The sequence below is a fragment of the Lissotriton vulgaris genome, chromosome 8, assembly GCF_964263255.1.
Source record: "Lissotriton vulgaris chromosome 8, aLisVul1.2, whole genome shotgun sequence".
Lineage (NCBI taxonomy): Eukaryota > Metazoa > Chordata > Amphibia > Caudata > Salamandridae > Lissotriton > Lissotriton vulgaris.
The window spans coordinates 474,945,767-474,963,583 of NC_141696.1; the positions used below are offsets into that span (position 1 = coordinate 474,945,767).

The 17,817-nt window shown below is 43.9% G+C and overlaps 1 protein-coding gene across 2 annotated transcripts in view; it reads left to right on the forward strand.

The window, feature by feature from the left end:
* CDKL5 (cyclin dependent kinase like 5) overlaps positions 1-17,244 on the forward strand; it is a 1,270,306-nt gene extending 1,253,062 nt beyond the window's left edge. For both annotated transcript variants that reach the window (XM_086934269.1, XM_086934270.1), the window contains exon 20: positions 10,878-17,244. In XM_086934269.1, coding sequence (XP_086790395.1) covers positions 10,878-11,276 — 399 coding nt within the window. In that variant the 3' untranslated portion in view covers positions 11,277-17,244. The remainder of the gene's footprint in view (positions 1-10,877) is intronic.
* Positions 17,245-17,817: the final 573 nt, after the last annotated feature.

The window sequence follows — 17,817 nt, forward strand, 5'->3', positions numbered from 1 at the left end:
AGTCTTTTGTTAATCATTGTGCTTATGTCTTTGTTTTCTGTCTTATCAGCTTTTGAGGCTTTAGATCATCCATGGTCTTCTTCATGGTAGAAGAGTAAGAGGTAGCAAGAGCAGATGCCTCCATTACATCATTTGAGAGACAGGTGGTTTAAGACTTCATTTTCCAGGGATTTCAGGTTCATATTCTTATTGTCTCTCTCCCAGACCTTAGGTCTTCTATTTTACACCCAATCCACGATTTTGTGGTTCCGAATGTGAATTGTAACATGAAGTGATCTGACTAATTAACAAGAATTGGCGGTTGCTTGGCTTAATTACACTTTCAGATGAGATGAAAAGGTCTAGATTAGAGCCTTTCAGGTGTGTAGACATTGATAAGTGTTTTGTGAGGTTATTGTTGCTGAGGTGCGAGGTTAGGAATGAAGATGTCTGGTCTTTGGTGGTATCTCCAATGTAGGTTGAAATTGCATAAAAATATACTTTCAGAGTCTGATATCCTTAGATCAGTTATCATTTGCAATATTTTATCTACAAATAACCAGCTTTAGCCAGGAGGATGGTAGATTGCAGGATCAGGGGTATGTTGCATTCTTTTATTACTGACAGTAACAAATATTGTAGTCACTCCAGACAGAAAGGAGTGATCCTTGCCTTAATAACATATAAGCATACTTGATTTAATAGCATAAAGTGAAATATGATAAACCACCATCTATTCTAACTTACTGCACAAAATGTCATTATTGTAACTAACTCTTAAGCTCAAACCTCCATAAGACAATGTGGTTGAAAGTTCTGTCAATGCAGTACAGAACATTACATCTTTACTACTGGTTAATAACTTCCTGTCACTCTTGTTTTCTTCTGTCTTCCACCCTCACCCTCTTTGATTCTACCCTTGCTTGTGCAACCCCTGCCCACCACTGCTGCTTTTGACCATATGCAATTTTTATGAAAAAAGGTTGGCCTCTCAGTAAGAACATCGAGCACATGGAATCATATTTACAATAAATGATGACTCTCTTTTTTAACAATATATCCTGAGTTGAGTTTTAAAACCACAATTCATTCACATATCCTTTGAATTCCAGTTGGTGTTTAATACAGAATTGAATAAATGAAACCAACTATAACAATATACCGATTTCAGACAAACAGCCTTAAGTCTTTTCTTTTGAATTTTCTCATGTTGAAAGTATTTTTCTTTTTTTCATTTATACTTTAATTTATTAGAACTCTCTATCCAAACTAAGTTATGCAAAAAACATTTAAAAACAGCACATTTAGGGCCATATTCTCAAGGAGCTATCACCAAGTTATCAGCACCTTAACGCAGCCAAGTATCTGATAAACTTACCACCCCATTCATAAGCTGGTGCAAACAGCCCATATCACTAGTTTTCCGGCGATGATAGCCGCAAAATACATCGCCAAGGATGACCCCGGAAACTATCGCTAATGAGATGCAGAGTAGGCATTCCCGAGCAAAAAGCCGCAACAACACCACACCACAACATTCTCAATGACCAGACAGAGCGGCGATCAGATTGGCGATCAGATCACAAAACATGTGATAAGGCGCGTTAGCACCAGGAAACTAACACCTGCTCAGACCTGGTGCAAAGTCAGACTACAACCTGCATCACAAAAGAGAGCCCAGCCCAGAGCCACACCTGAAGAACAGATGCCATGGAGCCACAGAACATGCATTCCGGAGCCCCAGGAGGGCAACAACACCCACCGCCATCACCCCCAGGACCCCACATCCGCCCCCCGGCCCTAATTTGGGCACCTCCCACCCACCCCGGGACAAAGATATGTCACATCAACCACACAGATCATATACCAAATAACTTGCATGATGTCGCACAATCACTTCTGGTGACATGCATGTTTCGTCACAAAAATGAGCATCACACATTCACCTTCGAAGCAACAAATGATAATTTATTGAAATAAACACAGAACAGAAATAAAGACACATGGTGGCTCCCCTCGGGACTATCCGTAAGTCACAGCCCGCAAGACAAAAATCATCATGAAAAGGTGTAACTAGCGCACATCAAAGGACAGAGAGAGAGCAAAGGAGAGGGAGCAAGAGAAAGGCGGACAGAGAGGGTGAGCGAGAGAAAGACGGACAGAGAGGGAGAGAGAGAAAGACAGACAGAGAGGGGGAGAGAGAGAAAGTCTTACAGAGAAGGGGAGAGAGAAAGATGGACAGAGAGGGGGAGAGAGAGAAAGACGGACAGAGAGGGGGAGAGAGAGATAGACGGACAGAGAGGGGGAGAGGGAGATAGAGAAAAGAAGGGACAGGGAGAGAGAGTATAGACACTGCGCACCCAGGCCACACTGCTCACCTGCTGCCACCGGTGTGTCTCCAGCCACGTGCCGGTATGAAGTGCAGTTCACCAGGTCCCACATCTGAGACAGACCCATCACCTGAAACAGAGTCCAGATACCTGAATGGCAAAGTACATACAATTGCACGCAACATCATCGCCTGTCTGCTCCTGCGCACCCAGGCAGCTGCACCCCAGCCCCTCCCGCCGCCCAGTGGTGCATTCCCACCCCTGCACACCCAGGCAGCTGCACCCCAGCCCCTCCCGCTGCCCAGCGGTGCATGCCAGCCCCTGCACACCCAGGAATCACTGCTCACCTTCCGCCACCTGCGTGTTGAAATGAGGGCTCACCACGTGCCGGTGCAAGCCCCAATCCTGGGGCCCGCGGACATGTCACCCTCCACATCATGCACCTCCGTTCCGCGGGCCCCCAGGTCTCACATTTGATGCTGGGTCTTGTTTCTCCATGGAAGAGGACATACCAGTGCACCTGGCATCATCACAGGCTGCACACCCGCAGAGCCTCATAGGTGCCACTAACTCTGTGATCCAGGCGGTGACGCCACGTGGCGGTAGGCCTGTCCTGCCCGCTTGCTCAGGCCTACACTGCGGTCCAGCAGAGCACACAAAACCTGAGCCATGTGGACCACCGGGACGGGGCATCATCGCAGGCTGCACACCCGCTCAGCACTTAAGGTGCCCCTACCTCAGTACACCCAAAGTCACGGTCCCATGGCGGTGTGCCTGTGCAGGGCGCAGTGTATCCGGTGCCACCAAGTCTGTGCCCCCACAGTCATGGACCCTCTATGATTGGGTATCGTGGTGCGGACGCCATCATGTCACCTCCGGGCCTGCGGAACGTGATGTCGCAGGCCCTTGGGCCTCCATGCCTACATGCACACCACATGGATACACCCCTAGAGAGGTTGGAAATGGCGTCGTGCACGGGCGCCCGACCCTTTCTATTGGCAGGGTCACATGTGCTGTGATGCGTGTGCTGGATGGGTGTGGAGTGGGTGTAAACCAGCCGTGAGGGAGGGCCGTGGCATGCTGACAACTAGACCTGTGAGCAGGGGAGTCTTGGCACATGTGGCGTTGCTCCCCCCCCCGGAGCGTAAGCGCAGTGGACTGGCCTGGCTTATGCCAGTCCGCTTAAGGGTTTAAACCCCGGGGCTCTGTGCCTTGTTCCATACAGGGCTGGATAAGGAAGTAACAAATGCGTGTGTGGCTGTTGTTGCGTCGGCGCAACCCCGACGACAATCGGCAATGTGTCACCCTGTGACCCAAGTCCAAAGACATGAGCCACATGGACGTAAGAGGAATTCACTGACCCTACATTCATCCATGCTACCACACTTGAAAGACCATAGAGACGACACATCTGTGTGATTTGGAATGTTTAATGCACATTCAGTGGAGTGTTGCATCTGGAGCAGTACAGGGCCATGCAAAGCCCACTTTCAAAGGTTGGCCCGTGGAGGGTCAGTCAGAGTCCTTCAGGGAATGAGAAGTCCAAAGGAAGAGGAAGAGTTCAGTCCGTAGTCTGATAGCTGTGTCATTGGCGAACAAACAGAATATGGCAGTCCATGTCGTGATCCAAGGTGAGTGTCGCAAAGTGTATTGGGGGACAGTGGAAGGTGATGATGCAGAGGGCAGAACCAAGCTGAAACTGGCCATATGGCGGAGGTGAATGCTATAGTTTCCTACGTACCAGTAAGGAGGTTTCATCCACATCTTTGTCCTCTGCTGTTGCATGTGCCTCACCTGTGAGTGGTGCTGGCCTTTCTCCAGCACTGTGTGGCAGTGACACCTCAGGGGGCGGAGATGTGGATGTGGTGGTAGCAGCAGCATGCAACTGTGCCAGGCCTTGTGGCAGCAATGCCATGAGGATGGTTTTTAGGTCATTGTGGAGCCCAGCTACCTCTTGCTGGTGTGCAGCCGTGGCAGAAGCTCTCTCTGCATTGGCCCGCTCCATGTTATCCATGAGCCTCCGCATGAGCCCCAACTCCCGGGCGAGCTCGCTGGAGCCACCCTGACTAGACAGTCGTTCTTGTCGCACTGTCAGGACTCTGGCAGTCAGCCATGGTTCGTTGGAGGGCATGGAGCAGACGGTCAGTGTCCGTTAGGGACTGTGACTGGTCCCTTATGGGACTTAGACACCCACGTATGGCGTCTAGTTTGTCTGCCATGCAGTCAAAGTCCACCTGCACCTGTTCAGCCACCTGCTCCTGGCATCCCAACATGTGAAGGCCATGTGTTCTTCGTGGGGGTCCTGGGAGGCAGCTGTGGTGGTGGGTGCTGCCTGCTGTGTGGTCTGTGCAGGGGGTGGGTTCTCCTCTTTGCAGCTGGGCTGCCCTGCAACTGGAGGTGGACTGCTGAGACTGTCAATGAACTCTCAGAGGGCGTCGGAGTCAAAGTGTTGTGGTCCTCTTCGTCATCAGAGAATGAGGTTGGGACTGCTCTGTAGGAGGTGGTGATTGTCCCTCTGCAATGTAAAGGGGAGATGCAGTTTAACAATGTGTCCACATGTGTGTTGTCGCATTGTACATGTTTACCTACAGACTGCATGACTGTGTACATGGTGGCTGTTTCGGAGGGGGTGCCCATTTGCTGCGGGACAGTGGACATTTTGACTCCATCACGGCTGTGTGTTTGTACCTGTACATTATCTACTCACATTTTCCTGCAATGCCACTTGTGATTGGCCAGTGTCTACACCCGGTCGGCACCACTTGTGTCCTCTGTTCTGTGGTGAAAGTGTTGTGGTTTGTGCCACTTCATTGTCAATGTTGATGTGCTCTGCATATGATGTGTGTGTTTGCCGCATTTTGGGGCAGTCGCCCCTGCAACTCTGCTTTGGCTGCCCCTTCTCCCTTTCATGCAGTGTGCCTCTGACTTCTGTGCTTATACAGTGCTGACATGTAGCATGCTTGGGTACATTGTTCTCTTGGTGGGAGTTGGGGTCTGGGGCATGGTTTGTCCGCTGATGTGCTCAGCTCAATTGTGCATGTGTGCCATTGTACCCATCTTCACCCGTCCCCCCAGTCCCTGGTTGTCACTCACCCTGGTGCTGTTGTGTCCAGTCTTGTTGAGCAGTGTCCGGTCCCCCGACTCCAGTCACCATCTCCCCACTGATGACTGTGGACACTATTTCCTCCATGTCGTCCAGCTCCTCCTGTGGTGCAGGACTGCCACCTCCAGTTTGCATTGCTGCCTTGCGGTTGTTTGTGAGTTCCTGATTGTTTTTTCACTTGACATAATTCCAGCGCCTCTTGACCTCGTCCATTGTCCTCTTCAGCACTCCCACTGCATTCACCTCGTCCACGATGGCCTGCCATAGTCCATTTTTGGTTGCCAATGACACAAAGGAGGTGACGAGCAGTTGGGGATGGTGTTCTACCACCTCCGTTATCAGGATCCTGTTTTCCTGTCGACCGAAGCGCTTCTTCCTACTTTTTTTCTCCTTGGCCTTCCTTGACCCCGAGGTCCCAGGCAGGTCGTCCAAGGGGCTTGTGGGGTTCTGGTTCTCCTCCGTACTTCGTCCGGCCACATCCATGGTTCTTCGCTGTTGTTTGGCATATGTTTGTCTGTTTTTTTTCTACTTTTATGGTGATAGTTCACGTTTGATGCGTGTGAATTGCAGGCCTGTGGCTGGTTTTCGCAGATTTTTGTATCGCGCTTGGCCTCATTGCAGGTTTCTTGCAAGTTCGCGTTTCTCATTTTTGTGACGTGGCGTTGATTTTAACGCAGCCATTTGACGTGTTATCTGGTGACTATTGCTTGGTACCGCTGTGTTGTGAATACCTGGTTAAAACAGCGTAAATTTCCCTCGATGGACTGCGATGTTGAGGGTTGTGTTCAGTAACTTTTGTGATGGTTATCACACGTTCTTGAGAATATACCCCTTACTTTTCTAAAAATGTCTATCTTGTTATATTCAACACCCCCAGCATTGATCTTCTAACTAATTATTGAATTTGCTCTTTGGAAGCACTGCCTACCCTTATCTTAATACAATTTCTTCATCCAAGTGTCACAATAAATTGTCATTATCTCTACCTTCAGAATGACATTTTGACTAGAGTTAAACTTAATAGCCTTCTTATTTTTATTTTATTTTACCTATTTGTAGAGAAAACGACAACTTGTAAAATGTCATGGCCCTAGAGTTCAACTGAAAGAAACAGATACCTGAAATTACAAATTGAATAATCAAAATTCACCCTTCAGGAAGCACCTACAGGATACAGGGTTCTTCAGAATACTCCTTCAATGATGGCTCACTTACAAACAAATATAAATTGTGTAAATAGTACAGTTTCTTCGTCTGGCAATATATCTGTCAGTTAAGGGTAGAAACACCTTCTTTCATAGTTCTTAATAGGGTTCAGTCAGTAAATCATTTAAAGTCAATAAAAATAATTCCTACCTTCAATCTTTTAATACGTTTGCTATTTTATCTAATCCTACTTCAGCGGTGGCCTTCATTTTTAGGTCTCGGCTAGTGTAGGCTGCGCATGCACAGTCTCACTGGCGAGATCTTATGTCTCAGAGTAGCGAGGCTTGAACCCGCCCCTCTTCTCCATTGGCTGGCTGCCTAAACGGCGGCCAGCCATTGGAGAAGAGGGTTCTGTGACGTCATTTTTGGTAGCTAAGCCTCGTCCGTTTCGGATTGAGGGGCCTGTTTTTTTAGTTTCTTTCTCTCCTCGAAATACACGCCCCCCAGTTTGCAAAGGACAGGCTTAGCTTCCAAAAATGACGTCGCGGAATATAGGAAATCAAGCGCTTAGCGGAGAGAGCCTCTGGAGCTGCGGGCTGGTGATTTGAAACCGTCAATGTCTAACGGGTCTTAGCGTGGCGTAAAGACAGATTACATTACGGTAGCTTTCAGGGCGCCGCGCGGAAAGACAAGTGTTGCTGCTGAGATAGCAGCCAGGGATGACATTTTATATTCTGTCATTCCAAATGCAAGTCGCATCCGCGGTGCGGCAATACAATGTTTGTCAATGAGCATTTTAGGGCTAAGTGTGTTTTTTTTCTTCTAAATCTCAGTGAATGCTGGTAAACTTCGGTGTTGCAGGCAGAAGAACCAATACAAACCAAGGTCACTTTCGACAGACCACACATAAGGGTTGTGTTTTAGAGCAGTTGACTGCAAAATCTTACGAAGAAGCTATCACATACAGAAAAGTTTATGGAACGGAGGCTTCCTGCCTCTTCGGAGTAAGTCTCTGGAAAGACTGTGTTTATTCGCTAAACAGATAGGTCATCTGGCAACGAGGCCATGTCAGCAGGAGGCTTCTGTAATGAGACGCTATTCAGACAGGAAGCTTCTTGCTTGTGACAGCTCCGTCTCCTGACCCTTGTTCAAAGTTACCCAGTGTGTTTACAAAAAAAGAAGAAAAAAAATGGTCAAGAAATGGGAAACAGCTGCCGAGCCCTGGTCCCGGCAGCCAGGCCAGCTGAATAGATAGCAGCGACCAGATGGCACTGCTGGGATTGTCTCTTTCCGCAGCGAGGTGGCAATGGGATGGCACCGCGCCTTTCCGCCTGACTGACTCCAATCATGTCTTTCCCCAATGGCAGGCCTGGGCAATTACCAGCCTCGCAGGAGGCCCACAGACAGGCCTCGCCCTGCAAACAAAATACAGCTTGCAGCTCAGACCAGCTGCCAAACCACACACATAGTGACAGGTTGAGAAAGGTCTGAAAATCTCCCAACTCCGCCGCTGCTCTGAGAGAAAAAAAAAAAATAACTTTATCGGCAGAAAAGAACGGTTCCCGTAAAGCCCGACAATAGACGCAACTTAATCAAAATGATAATGACGTGTGCCTATCCGCATTTACTTGAAATGGAGTGATTTTTTTTACGTGCAGACAAGTTTACAGAACTAAGATAAATGACATGAATGATTTCAATATATGCTCATACTTTTGAACCAAATGGTGAAGGTTAAAATCTTTCCTTTCAAGGGCCTCAATCAACCACAAAGGAAAACAGTAATAACTGTCTTTTCAGCCAGCCCAAGCGCATTTGTCAGCCCTTTCTCTGTCAATTTCACTGCAGCCAGAGCAATCAACCTGCCAGGCATTCAGAATGCAAAAACAATCTGAAAATACCGGGTATAATTCACCTGCCAGGGTAAATGGCCCTTTCAAGAAAAGCTACTGATCTCAGTGACACTGCTGAGGAGGTGGCGGTGCAAAGGGGAAAGAACGCTTCAAAGAATTCGCCGTGATCTCCCTCTCTCGCACATTGACACTTCCTTAAGTTACAGAGCATGCCAATTACGGCTTTTGTGCTACTTAAAAACGAAAGCTTTTCTGGGGACAAATAATCTCGGGGAGAAATAGAAAGACGCTGCCCCTTGATGAATTTACATGCAGAAAGCAAGAGCCATTTATTAATTGGAAACAGGGCTGCCACTGTAGAGGTGCAGGGCAACAGAGTGCCCGCTGAAATAAAAGTGCAGCTCGCACAGACTGAAGTTTTCCGAGTATTGTGCAGGGAACTAGATTGCATCTTTTAGGCCCTTCTAATGTGTTCAGCTCTTAAAATGAAATGAAATGAAATGAAAATGGGTTTTGTAGAGCGCAGCTAGTTGCCCGGAGGAGATCACTTGTTACACACTACTACGGGCCTTTGTGCGCGTCATACAGAATGCTGGGACCTCCAGCACAAGTTGTGTTGTCTGGGCTGATTGGGGTGAACCGTGTCTGCGATTCCAACACCCACGGCTAATTTTGATGGCTCGGGGCACGGTGCAGATTGCAAGCAGCCCCTTGCTCAAGATGGCTCTCTCAGAGCTCCCTCAATCCGGCCATTACCCACTGATTTCCTGATTATAAGTTATCATTTGCAAAGAAATTAGCCTGGTGGCTCCTGTCACAATGCCGGGTCATCACTTAGTGCTAAGCGACCTCTACATAGCCATCTTTACAGATTATAAAACACCAGTGAGCAGTGAGCCAATCAGCAATGTTAGACGGACTGGGCCTCACTGGGATATCTGCCCATGGCTACCGAGCACTCATGTGCACAAGAGGGGGGACCTGCCACTGATATATACATATGCTCTTAAATACGACAAAAGCCATGGCCAGGATGTTTTATACGTACATCCTCTGCTGAGCTCTCCAGCACAAGCACAGATACAGCAATGGATTAGTACTGGTATTGGCAGAAGTAGAGACACTGCAATGGAGTGTGTGGCTCTGTGTGTGTGAGTGTGGCTCTGTGTGTGTGTGGCTCTGTGTGTGTGTAGCTCTGTGTGTGGCTCTGTGTGTGTGTGTGTGGCTCTCTGTGTATGTGTGTGTGGCTCTGTGTGTGTGTAGCTCTGTGTGTATGTGTGTGTGGCTATCTGTGTGTGTGTGGCTTAGTGTGTGTGTGGCTCTGTGTGTGTGTGGATGTGTGTGTAGCTCTGTGTGTGTGACTCTGTGTGTGTGTGGGGGGGGGCTGTGTGTGTGTGTGGCTCTGTGTGTGTCTGTGTGTGGCTCTGTGTGTGTGCATGTGGCTGTGTGTGTGTGTGGCTCTGTGTGTGTGTATGGCTCTGTGTGTGTGTGTGTGTGGCTCTGTGTGTGTGTGTCTCTCTGTGTGTGTGTGGCTGTGTGTGTGTGTGTGTGAGGCTCTGTCTGTGTGTGTGTGGCTCTGTGTGTGTGTGGCTCTGTGTGTGTGTGTGTGGCTCTGTGTGTGTGTGGCTCTGTCTGTGTGGGTGCGTGGCTTTGTCTGTGTGGGTGCGTGGCTCTGTGTGGGTGCGTGGCTATGTCTGTGTGGGTGCGTGTGACTGTGTGTGTGTGTGTGGCTGTGTGTGTGCATGGCTCTGTCTGTGTGGGTGTGTGGATTTGTCTGTGTGGGTGCGTGGCTCTGTCTGTGTGGGTGCGTGTGACTGTGTGGCTGTGTGTGTGGCTCTGTGTGGGTGCACGTGGTTCTGTCTGTGGGTGCGTGTGGCTCTGTGTGTGGGTGTGTGTGGCTGTGGGTGCGTGTGAGTGGGGGCAAATGCAATAGGTCTTGCATTTGCGAGACATTAAGCTATTGGCATTGTAAATGACAATGCCATTTATTTATATGTTTGAAAAACAAAAACAATGTCATGAGCCCAAAATTTCTACTATCTTCAAATCTGTGGAAAACTGAAATTTAGTTACTATATGTTCTCTCAAATACCTAATCTCTAAACAACATCTTACTGACGTCACCTAAGGTGCAAGTTAATTTTCATCCAACAAATTGGTACTTTGTCAGCCCGTATGGAACCAAAGTTGCCTTGTATTGACACAGTTATGTTGTTTACAGTCAAAACCCCAGATCTTTCACTATTAAAATGGATTTGAAGTTGTGTTTCTGCATAGAAAGGTGTTCGGAAAAACCCCCATTACAAGTAAGCATGTGGTCCATTAGGACAGAATGATTTAGTGTCATAGGAACTAAACAGCCAGTGGGGGTTTTCGTTAAAGTTGTATATTATACTGAACGAATGATGAGTAAAAGTTTGAAAAATTCCAAACCATAATCTTTACACACTCGTATTTGTCTCACAGAGTCAACCTTTGAAATCTCTTCGTAAATTTTTGCACCTCTCGTCTTCAAACCACTCTGCACCGCCTCCTGACCCACGCTTTCAACCGTTACCAAGCCAACCTTCCAAAAGTAACTACACAGAGGGTCGCATTCACTCCATGGGTCAGACTTCCAGCAGCACCAGCAGTGGCGGCCTTATACGACAGCAGGAATCCCAGGCAAAAAGCAGACAAGGTCTTCAGTTGCCAGGCCAGATGGATACAGTCTGGCATGTATCCCCAGTAAACCGTGGAGCCACAGATGGTAACCCCTATCCAGATCCGCTGGTTTCTAAGACTGGACAGAATGGTCACTCGTTTAACCGAACAAACCGATCACGAATGCCAAATTTAAATGATTTGAAAGAGACAGCTTTGTAACAGCAGAGCTGAGAAATCTTTATATGAGAATGTGAGTAATGGTATTGTATGAGGTGCAGATGGGTAAAGTGTGACCTAATGAACATATTTAGATCCCGTTTTTTATTGTGTGCAATATGACTATGTTGGGTTATTTTTGCTACCATAAACAAAGAACAATAGTAAAATAAAATGTGGTGGCATGCTGATTAAATGTTTTCAGACAGAAATAATATAAAGTACAGGACAAATGTGCAATTCTAGGAAACTATTACTGCTATTAGCTTAGTACACTTAGCTGTATGCTTAGGGGAAATCCAGTATTGATTAAACACTGGTAAGGAATTAAGAAACAGCAGCCAACCATGGGAGACCAATGCCCTTATGCTCATTCTTGCTGCCTATTCAGAATAGTGGGGTCTGTGTGATTCAAGTGCGTCCCTGTGTAAGGGTTTAAAGTTGAAATGTATGTCTTAAAATTTGTTTTTTAAGCTTCCATATTTGATAGTTTTTGTAATATTTATTTATGAAGAACTAATATTGTACTGTTATGATCATATCTTTTATGTTCCAATGTAAAGTTATTTTGAGCTGTTTAAACATTGTGAAGCAGTGCGACAGCTGAAGTAGTTTCTATACAGACTAACAATATAACATTTCTATATTGCATCAGGAGTACTTTATTCTATATACATAAATATATATATATATATATATGCTAATTAATTGTTTGTTTTATAAATATACTCATTTAAAAAGTATTGTTATGACACTATCTGCCATATTTTTATACATTTGTGATATAAAGTGCAGTATTATACTTCTAATAAAAGGGAGTTAAATTGTGGATATAAGTGTGACTGTAACATTTTGAAATATTCCCAGTTATTAAACTGAAGTACCACAGGCATTATTGTTGGAAGCAATGTACTCAGAGGAATGTCAAGTGTTGTAATATGCACAATATTGTAAAACTACTATGAATACAGAAAGCCCCATTGCCGCAGTGTACAAATATATTCTATAAATCAGTTGTGTGGGGTTCAGACCAAAGAAATCAGACCTGATGTAAAAGTGGGATGTCAGAGTTGTAAAAATAATGTGGCATTGCTCTGCAAACCATGGCACCCATTGTTTGCCATTGTAGATTTGTGCTCTTATTTGGGTACAGTTGACCACTAGTGACAGCCCATTGCATTTTGGACCATCACTGTTCTTTTTGTTTATTTCTCCAATTGGCACTTCTTTAAAAATTTGGAGAACACTAGAGTAGTGCTCAGTTCCTTTTTCCAATGAGCAGGTATCTCACTTTCTGTAATGGTTCAATTTCATACTACTTAATCATTGTTAAAAAGATACAGCCTGATTATCTAAGATAACTTTCACTTTTCAGTGAGTTTACTTTTTTGAGTACGTTTACTACGTTTAGGTATTGGCAAACTGCACTTGTATAGTAATGTACACTTTTGTATGGCTTACACATTTGTAGTATGTCCAACACTAGACATGGCCAACCACTGGTGTGCCTCACTCTCCATTAGAAAATAATGGAGTTCGAGATTTGCTACAAAAGTGTGAGTTACTGCAAAAGTGCAATTCGAGAATATGGAAAATAGTAAACTTACTCAAAAGTGTAGGTTACTACAATAGTGAAGTTTGTGATAGGCACTTTGTAGTACGTTTTATAGTACTATAAAATGCAGTTTGTGATCCAGGCCACCTCTCTGTAAACTTAATCTGTAGGGCATGAATGCACAGTTCTATACTGCCAAGATTAAAAGCCAGCAAATGTCTTGTCTGTACATTTTTATTCGAGGTTACCATCCTGTGAGTACTCTAGCAGGTATTCATGTCTAAAAAGTATTGAGATATAAGGAATCTGTGGTAAGATCTACAGCTGTAGAGTTTACATGCAGCAGGTTAAATAAGCGTTGATTGGCTTCCAAACTTCCCAAAAACGGCTTTCTGGCTTCCTTCTCAAATTTTGCATCACTGGTGTAAAGGGAATAGCTTTCATATATCTTTGGAGGGATTGATGCACTGTGTAGGTGTGGCTAAAAAAACAGGTGTGATCGTTAAAGACACAATGTAACCCCTAAAGAAGGGTGTTCTGCTCATGAAACAATATAAATTGAATATTTTTGTAACCCAGTAAAAATGAAGAACTCTTCATGCCTTTAGCATTTTAAATCATATAAAAATGAATCCGTTAGGCACTTTCGGTTCAGCTTAATTACTAATGACTGCAACATGTCACAAATAAAATATTTTTGTTCTATAAAATGTATTTCAAGTGATATGTAACATGTAAATTATAAGCTATCGAGGGCCAGATGTAGGTAATCCAAATTTACCGATTCTAAAATACCGAATTTTACCGATTCGGTATTTTAGAATTGGTAAATGCTGTGTAGAAAAAAATTTGGTAAGTATTACCGAATCGGTATTTACCGATTCGGTAATTCCCATTCATTCCTATGGGCCTGAAGGCCCATAAGAATGAATGTGAATTACTGAATCGGTAAATACCGATTTGGTAAAATAGGGAAACATTCAAGGGTGGCAGGGTGTCACATTGACACCCTGTTGCACCCCTGAAAAGTGCTTGTGTGCACATGTGGCACACATACATGCCCTAAGGGCATTTTCAAAGGTATTCGGTATTTACCACCAACTAATAGTTGGTGGTAAATAACGAATCCTTAAAGCACATAAGCACTCTTAAAAGTGCTTCCTACATGCCATTTACCGATTCGGTAAATACCGAATCGGTAAATAATGATTCGGTAAATACAGATTCGGTAAATACCGATTCGGTATTTACCGAATCATCCCCTACATCTGAAATGGCTCAAAACCAGTCGGTAAGCCTGAAATTTACTGAATTTTGGGTTTACTGACCGGTAATGGGCCACCTACATCGGGCCCCTAGTGCCTAGGCGCATAATTATTGCATAACTGTGAAGGGTTTTATGGACTAGATTCTAGTTTTTGCCATACTATAATTTGATCACTCTTTTTGAAAGAAATATATAACTGCAGAAGCCCTTTCAAAAGGTAATTAGTGTTGGGCAGGTTATTTGTCATTATTTTCGCATTCCCTTCACAATTTTGAGGTATTTTGATTGTCAGGACGTGTTTTTCCTAAATCTAGGTGACAGTCAGTCAATATCTTTTTTAGGGTTTAAAGGCCAATAAAGAGCAAGATAAATACAAAATATATAAAAATAATAAAAAATACAGAGCATATAAAAGAGAGAGACAAGATCTGAGTAATTATATTACAGTGGGTGTTGTTTAGTGGTGGCTGCTGTAGCAATCATTTAACAGTGTTACCTTTTAGTGCAGACTGTGCCCTTCCACATGTTATAAGAAATGTGCAGATCATGCCTCCTGTACACCAATATAGACTTATCTTGATTGCTTCAGTTGTGTTATTTTGTTAAGTTGTACCAGTATTTGAAGCTGTGTTCTTATGGTGACATCCAACCAACAAGACATCCACAAAGTAGTAGACATGTCTACATACATTGTAAACTCAATACTTCAAATTCCAGCTGTAAATACAAAAAAAAACAGCAACCATACATTGTATTTATGGTTATAAAGGAATATATCCTCATTTTACAAATGCCTTTGAGATACTATAGACTTGTGCTATTCCTTCTATATTTTTATACATGTAAACTATATGTAAATAGATATGTGTATGCTGGCGAACTGCGAGTATTCATTAAGTTTATTATTATTCCAAAACATCATAGAAAGAACCTAGAATCGTATTTATTTTTCCTCTTTCTTTTGTTTTTCTCCAACACTTTAGTTGTGTGTGTGTGTGTAAAATCCTGCTCTTCATCTTGTAATAAATAAAAATATGTCCTTGTCTCATCACAGTAGAACCTAACATACACATTCACACTGTGAAGGTCTACTAATATAATTTGACATCAGAGACAATTGAGTATAGTAATGTTTTTTTTTCACAAAATCCTTCTTGGTGTCAGGTAATTGTATCATTTTGTGATTTCTTACCTTAGTCAAATCAAAAGGAACAGAATGTTGGCTTTCCCGATAAAACATGGCACAATTGCTTCACCTATTTATAGTCTTGCCTACTTTGAATTGAAGAATTCTGTAACTTTTATCATGTCACCCCTTCCCATTCCCATGTTGGATGCCAATTGGCTTATGTCGTATCCTCCGTTCTTTTAGTTTGCAAACCATTGCCCTTATTGTTGGTGTCCAGGCAGATTATGGAAGATATGCAATAACGCAACAGTGTATCCCCCATGTATGTGCTCTATATATGAGATGATGTGGGTTTAATTGGTCTGGAAGTTAAGGTTAATTCCAGCATGGGGCTTTACTTAAACTCAGTTGCTTTTAATAAACGTTGTAGTCCGAGGGTGGATATCTCTGGGGATATCCAGAACATTCTACTTGCGGCCTTCTTATTCACTGTGATGTCACAGAATCCCCTCAAGTTTATTATTAGAATTTACCACCTGTGCATTATCCTTTACATTTTATATTTAGAAGTTCTGTGCACTTTAGTGGAACTGCCTGATATCGTAAAAGCTGAAGAAACCCAAGGTGTTGGCTGTTGTCACAGTTGCCTTCTATGAAAAGGAAGAAATGTGGGCACCAAGAATCCTTGAAACATATTTGGATTTTTAGGTCTTTGTTCTTTGTATATGATATGAGTTTGACTTCTTAGCTCTTTCTTTCAATTAAACAGAACTTTAACTGACCCCAAATATTTTTCTCCTTAATTCATCTTGATTTACCACTTTTTTCCTTCAATCCTAACTTGTTTTCTGCTTTCTTGCTTTAAATTACTTTTCAGAACACTGTTTCCACCTGTTTTCATCTTTATATTGATGCATTTTAAAAGGTTTGAATAAAGTTGATTTTTGCTCAAGGAGTCAAGCATTTTAAACTGGAGACTAGATTCAGATTTGTGTCTTTAATGTTCCACTATCTTCCATTGAATCATGAATTTCAAACTTGCTACCACATTAATGCATTTACTTCCAAGGCACTGGAGGATATTACTCGCGTGCTGTGAGATGGACATTTGCTAAAAGTCTTATGTTGTTAGACACCTGCCTCTTTATGATTTTGAGTTTGAAGAGGGTATTGGAAGTAATCATGCCCTTTTGGGTTAGACACTAGCAACCATTGTTTGGGAGAATATTGTAGCAAAGTGCACCCATTTTGATTCACTGGCATTCAATCTTACACAATCATCGATGATTCAACTATAACTACTTGATCAAGAGTATATTCAGTTTGATAACCACCTATTGATGTCTTAGCCTTCTTAAGTCTAATGGCAATCCAGAGTACTGCTAGGAGATGTATTATTGCACTCTCCATGTTCTTTGAGACTGGGTGTTTATCTTTAACTTTGACACATTGGAACCCTAGCATTATCTGGTGTACAGAGTGCTTCTAATGGCTCCGTGATTTCACTCTTCCCCTCTACTTTTACCTTTTTAGAGCTGTTAGCTAAGCAAGGCATGAAGTACGGGGTGCCCCTGTTACAAATCTACTTCTGTTAAGTGGCACCATCTACCAGACTTTTCCTACTACATCAGACAGACCCAAGGGAATTGCTTCTGTTTCATATTTGTATCTAGGTAGTAGGTTTGGTGGATGAACTTCTTAACATGCGCTTCTCCCTAATTGCTTATATAGACCACACCACAGAGGATACTGCCATATTTCTTTGTGTATGAAGTCATGAAAGCTTTTTAAATTATTGTGGGAACTTGATTATTTCAATTCAAGGTCATACTGTTAGTCCTGCCTTTCACTTCTGAAATTCCATGAACAGTCCAACAATGACTTTTGCTGACTTTTTACATAAAAACATATATTCATTTTCCTTACTAAATAGATACCTTGGGCGTGCTTTTTAACATACACTGTAAAATAAAAACATCAATTACAGCTTTTTCTTTTTTTGCTTACATGTCCACAAAGTATAATTTGCTTAACCCCTTCACTGCGGCGGCTATTCCGCCGCAGTGCTAAGGGTGCGGCCGCGCGGCGGCCGCATGCTGGTGACGGAACCGCTCCATCACCAGCGTCGGTGGCGCTGTGCTTATGACGGAGCGGTTCCGTCATGGCCCACCCCGCTCAGTAGAACGCTCAGCGCAGGCGCGGAATTCGCGCCGCGCATGAGCAGCGAGCGGGCCATGACGGAACCGCTCCGTCATCAGCACAGCGCACCCGCAGATGATGACGGAGCGGTTCCGTCATCAGCACTTAATGGGTTAATATATGCTTGGAGTCTAGTTTTTATGCTGTTCCCTTCCAAGATCAGGAGCCTCTGTTTAAAGAAAATAATTGCAAACGTTTTGTTCAGCACAAAAATGTAGGGCTCGTCAAACTTATGGCAAACTGATGTCATCTAGGCCTAGATGTAGGTAATAGCAAATTACCGAATGGTAAATACCGAATTTTACCGATTCGGTATTTACTATTCGGTAATTGATATGTAGGTAAAAAATTAGGTAAAAATACCGAATCGGTTAGATTCGGTAATTACCGATTC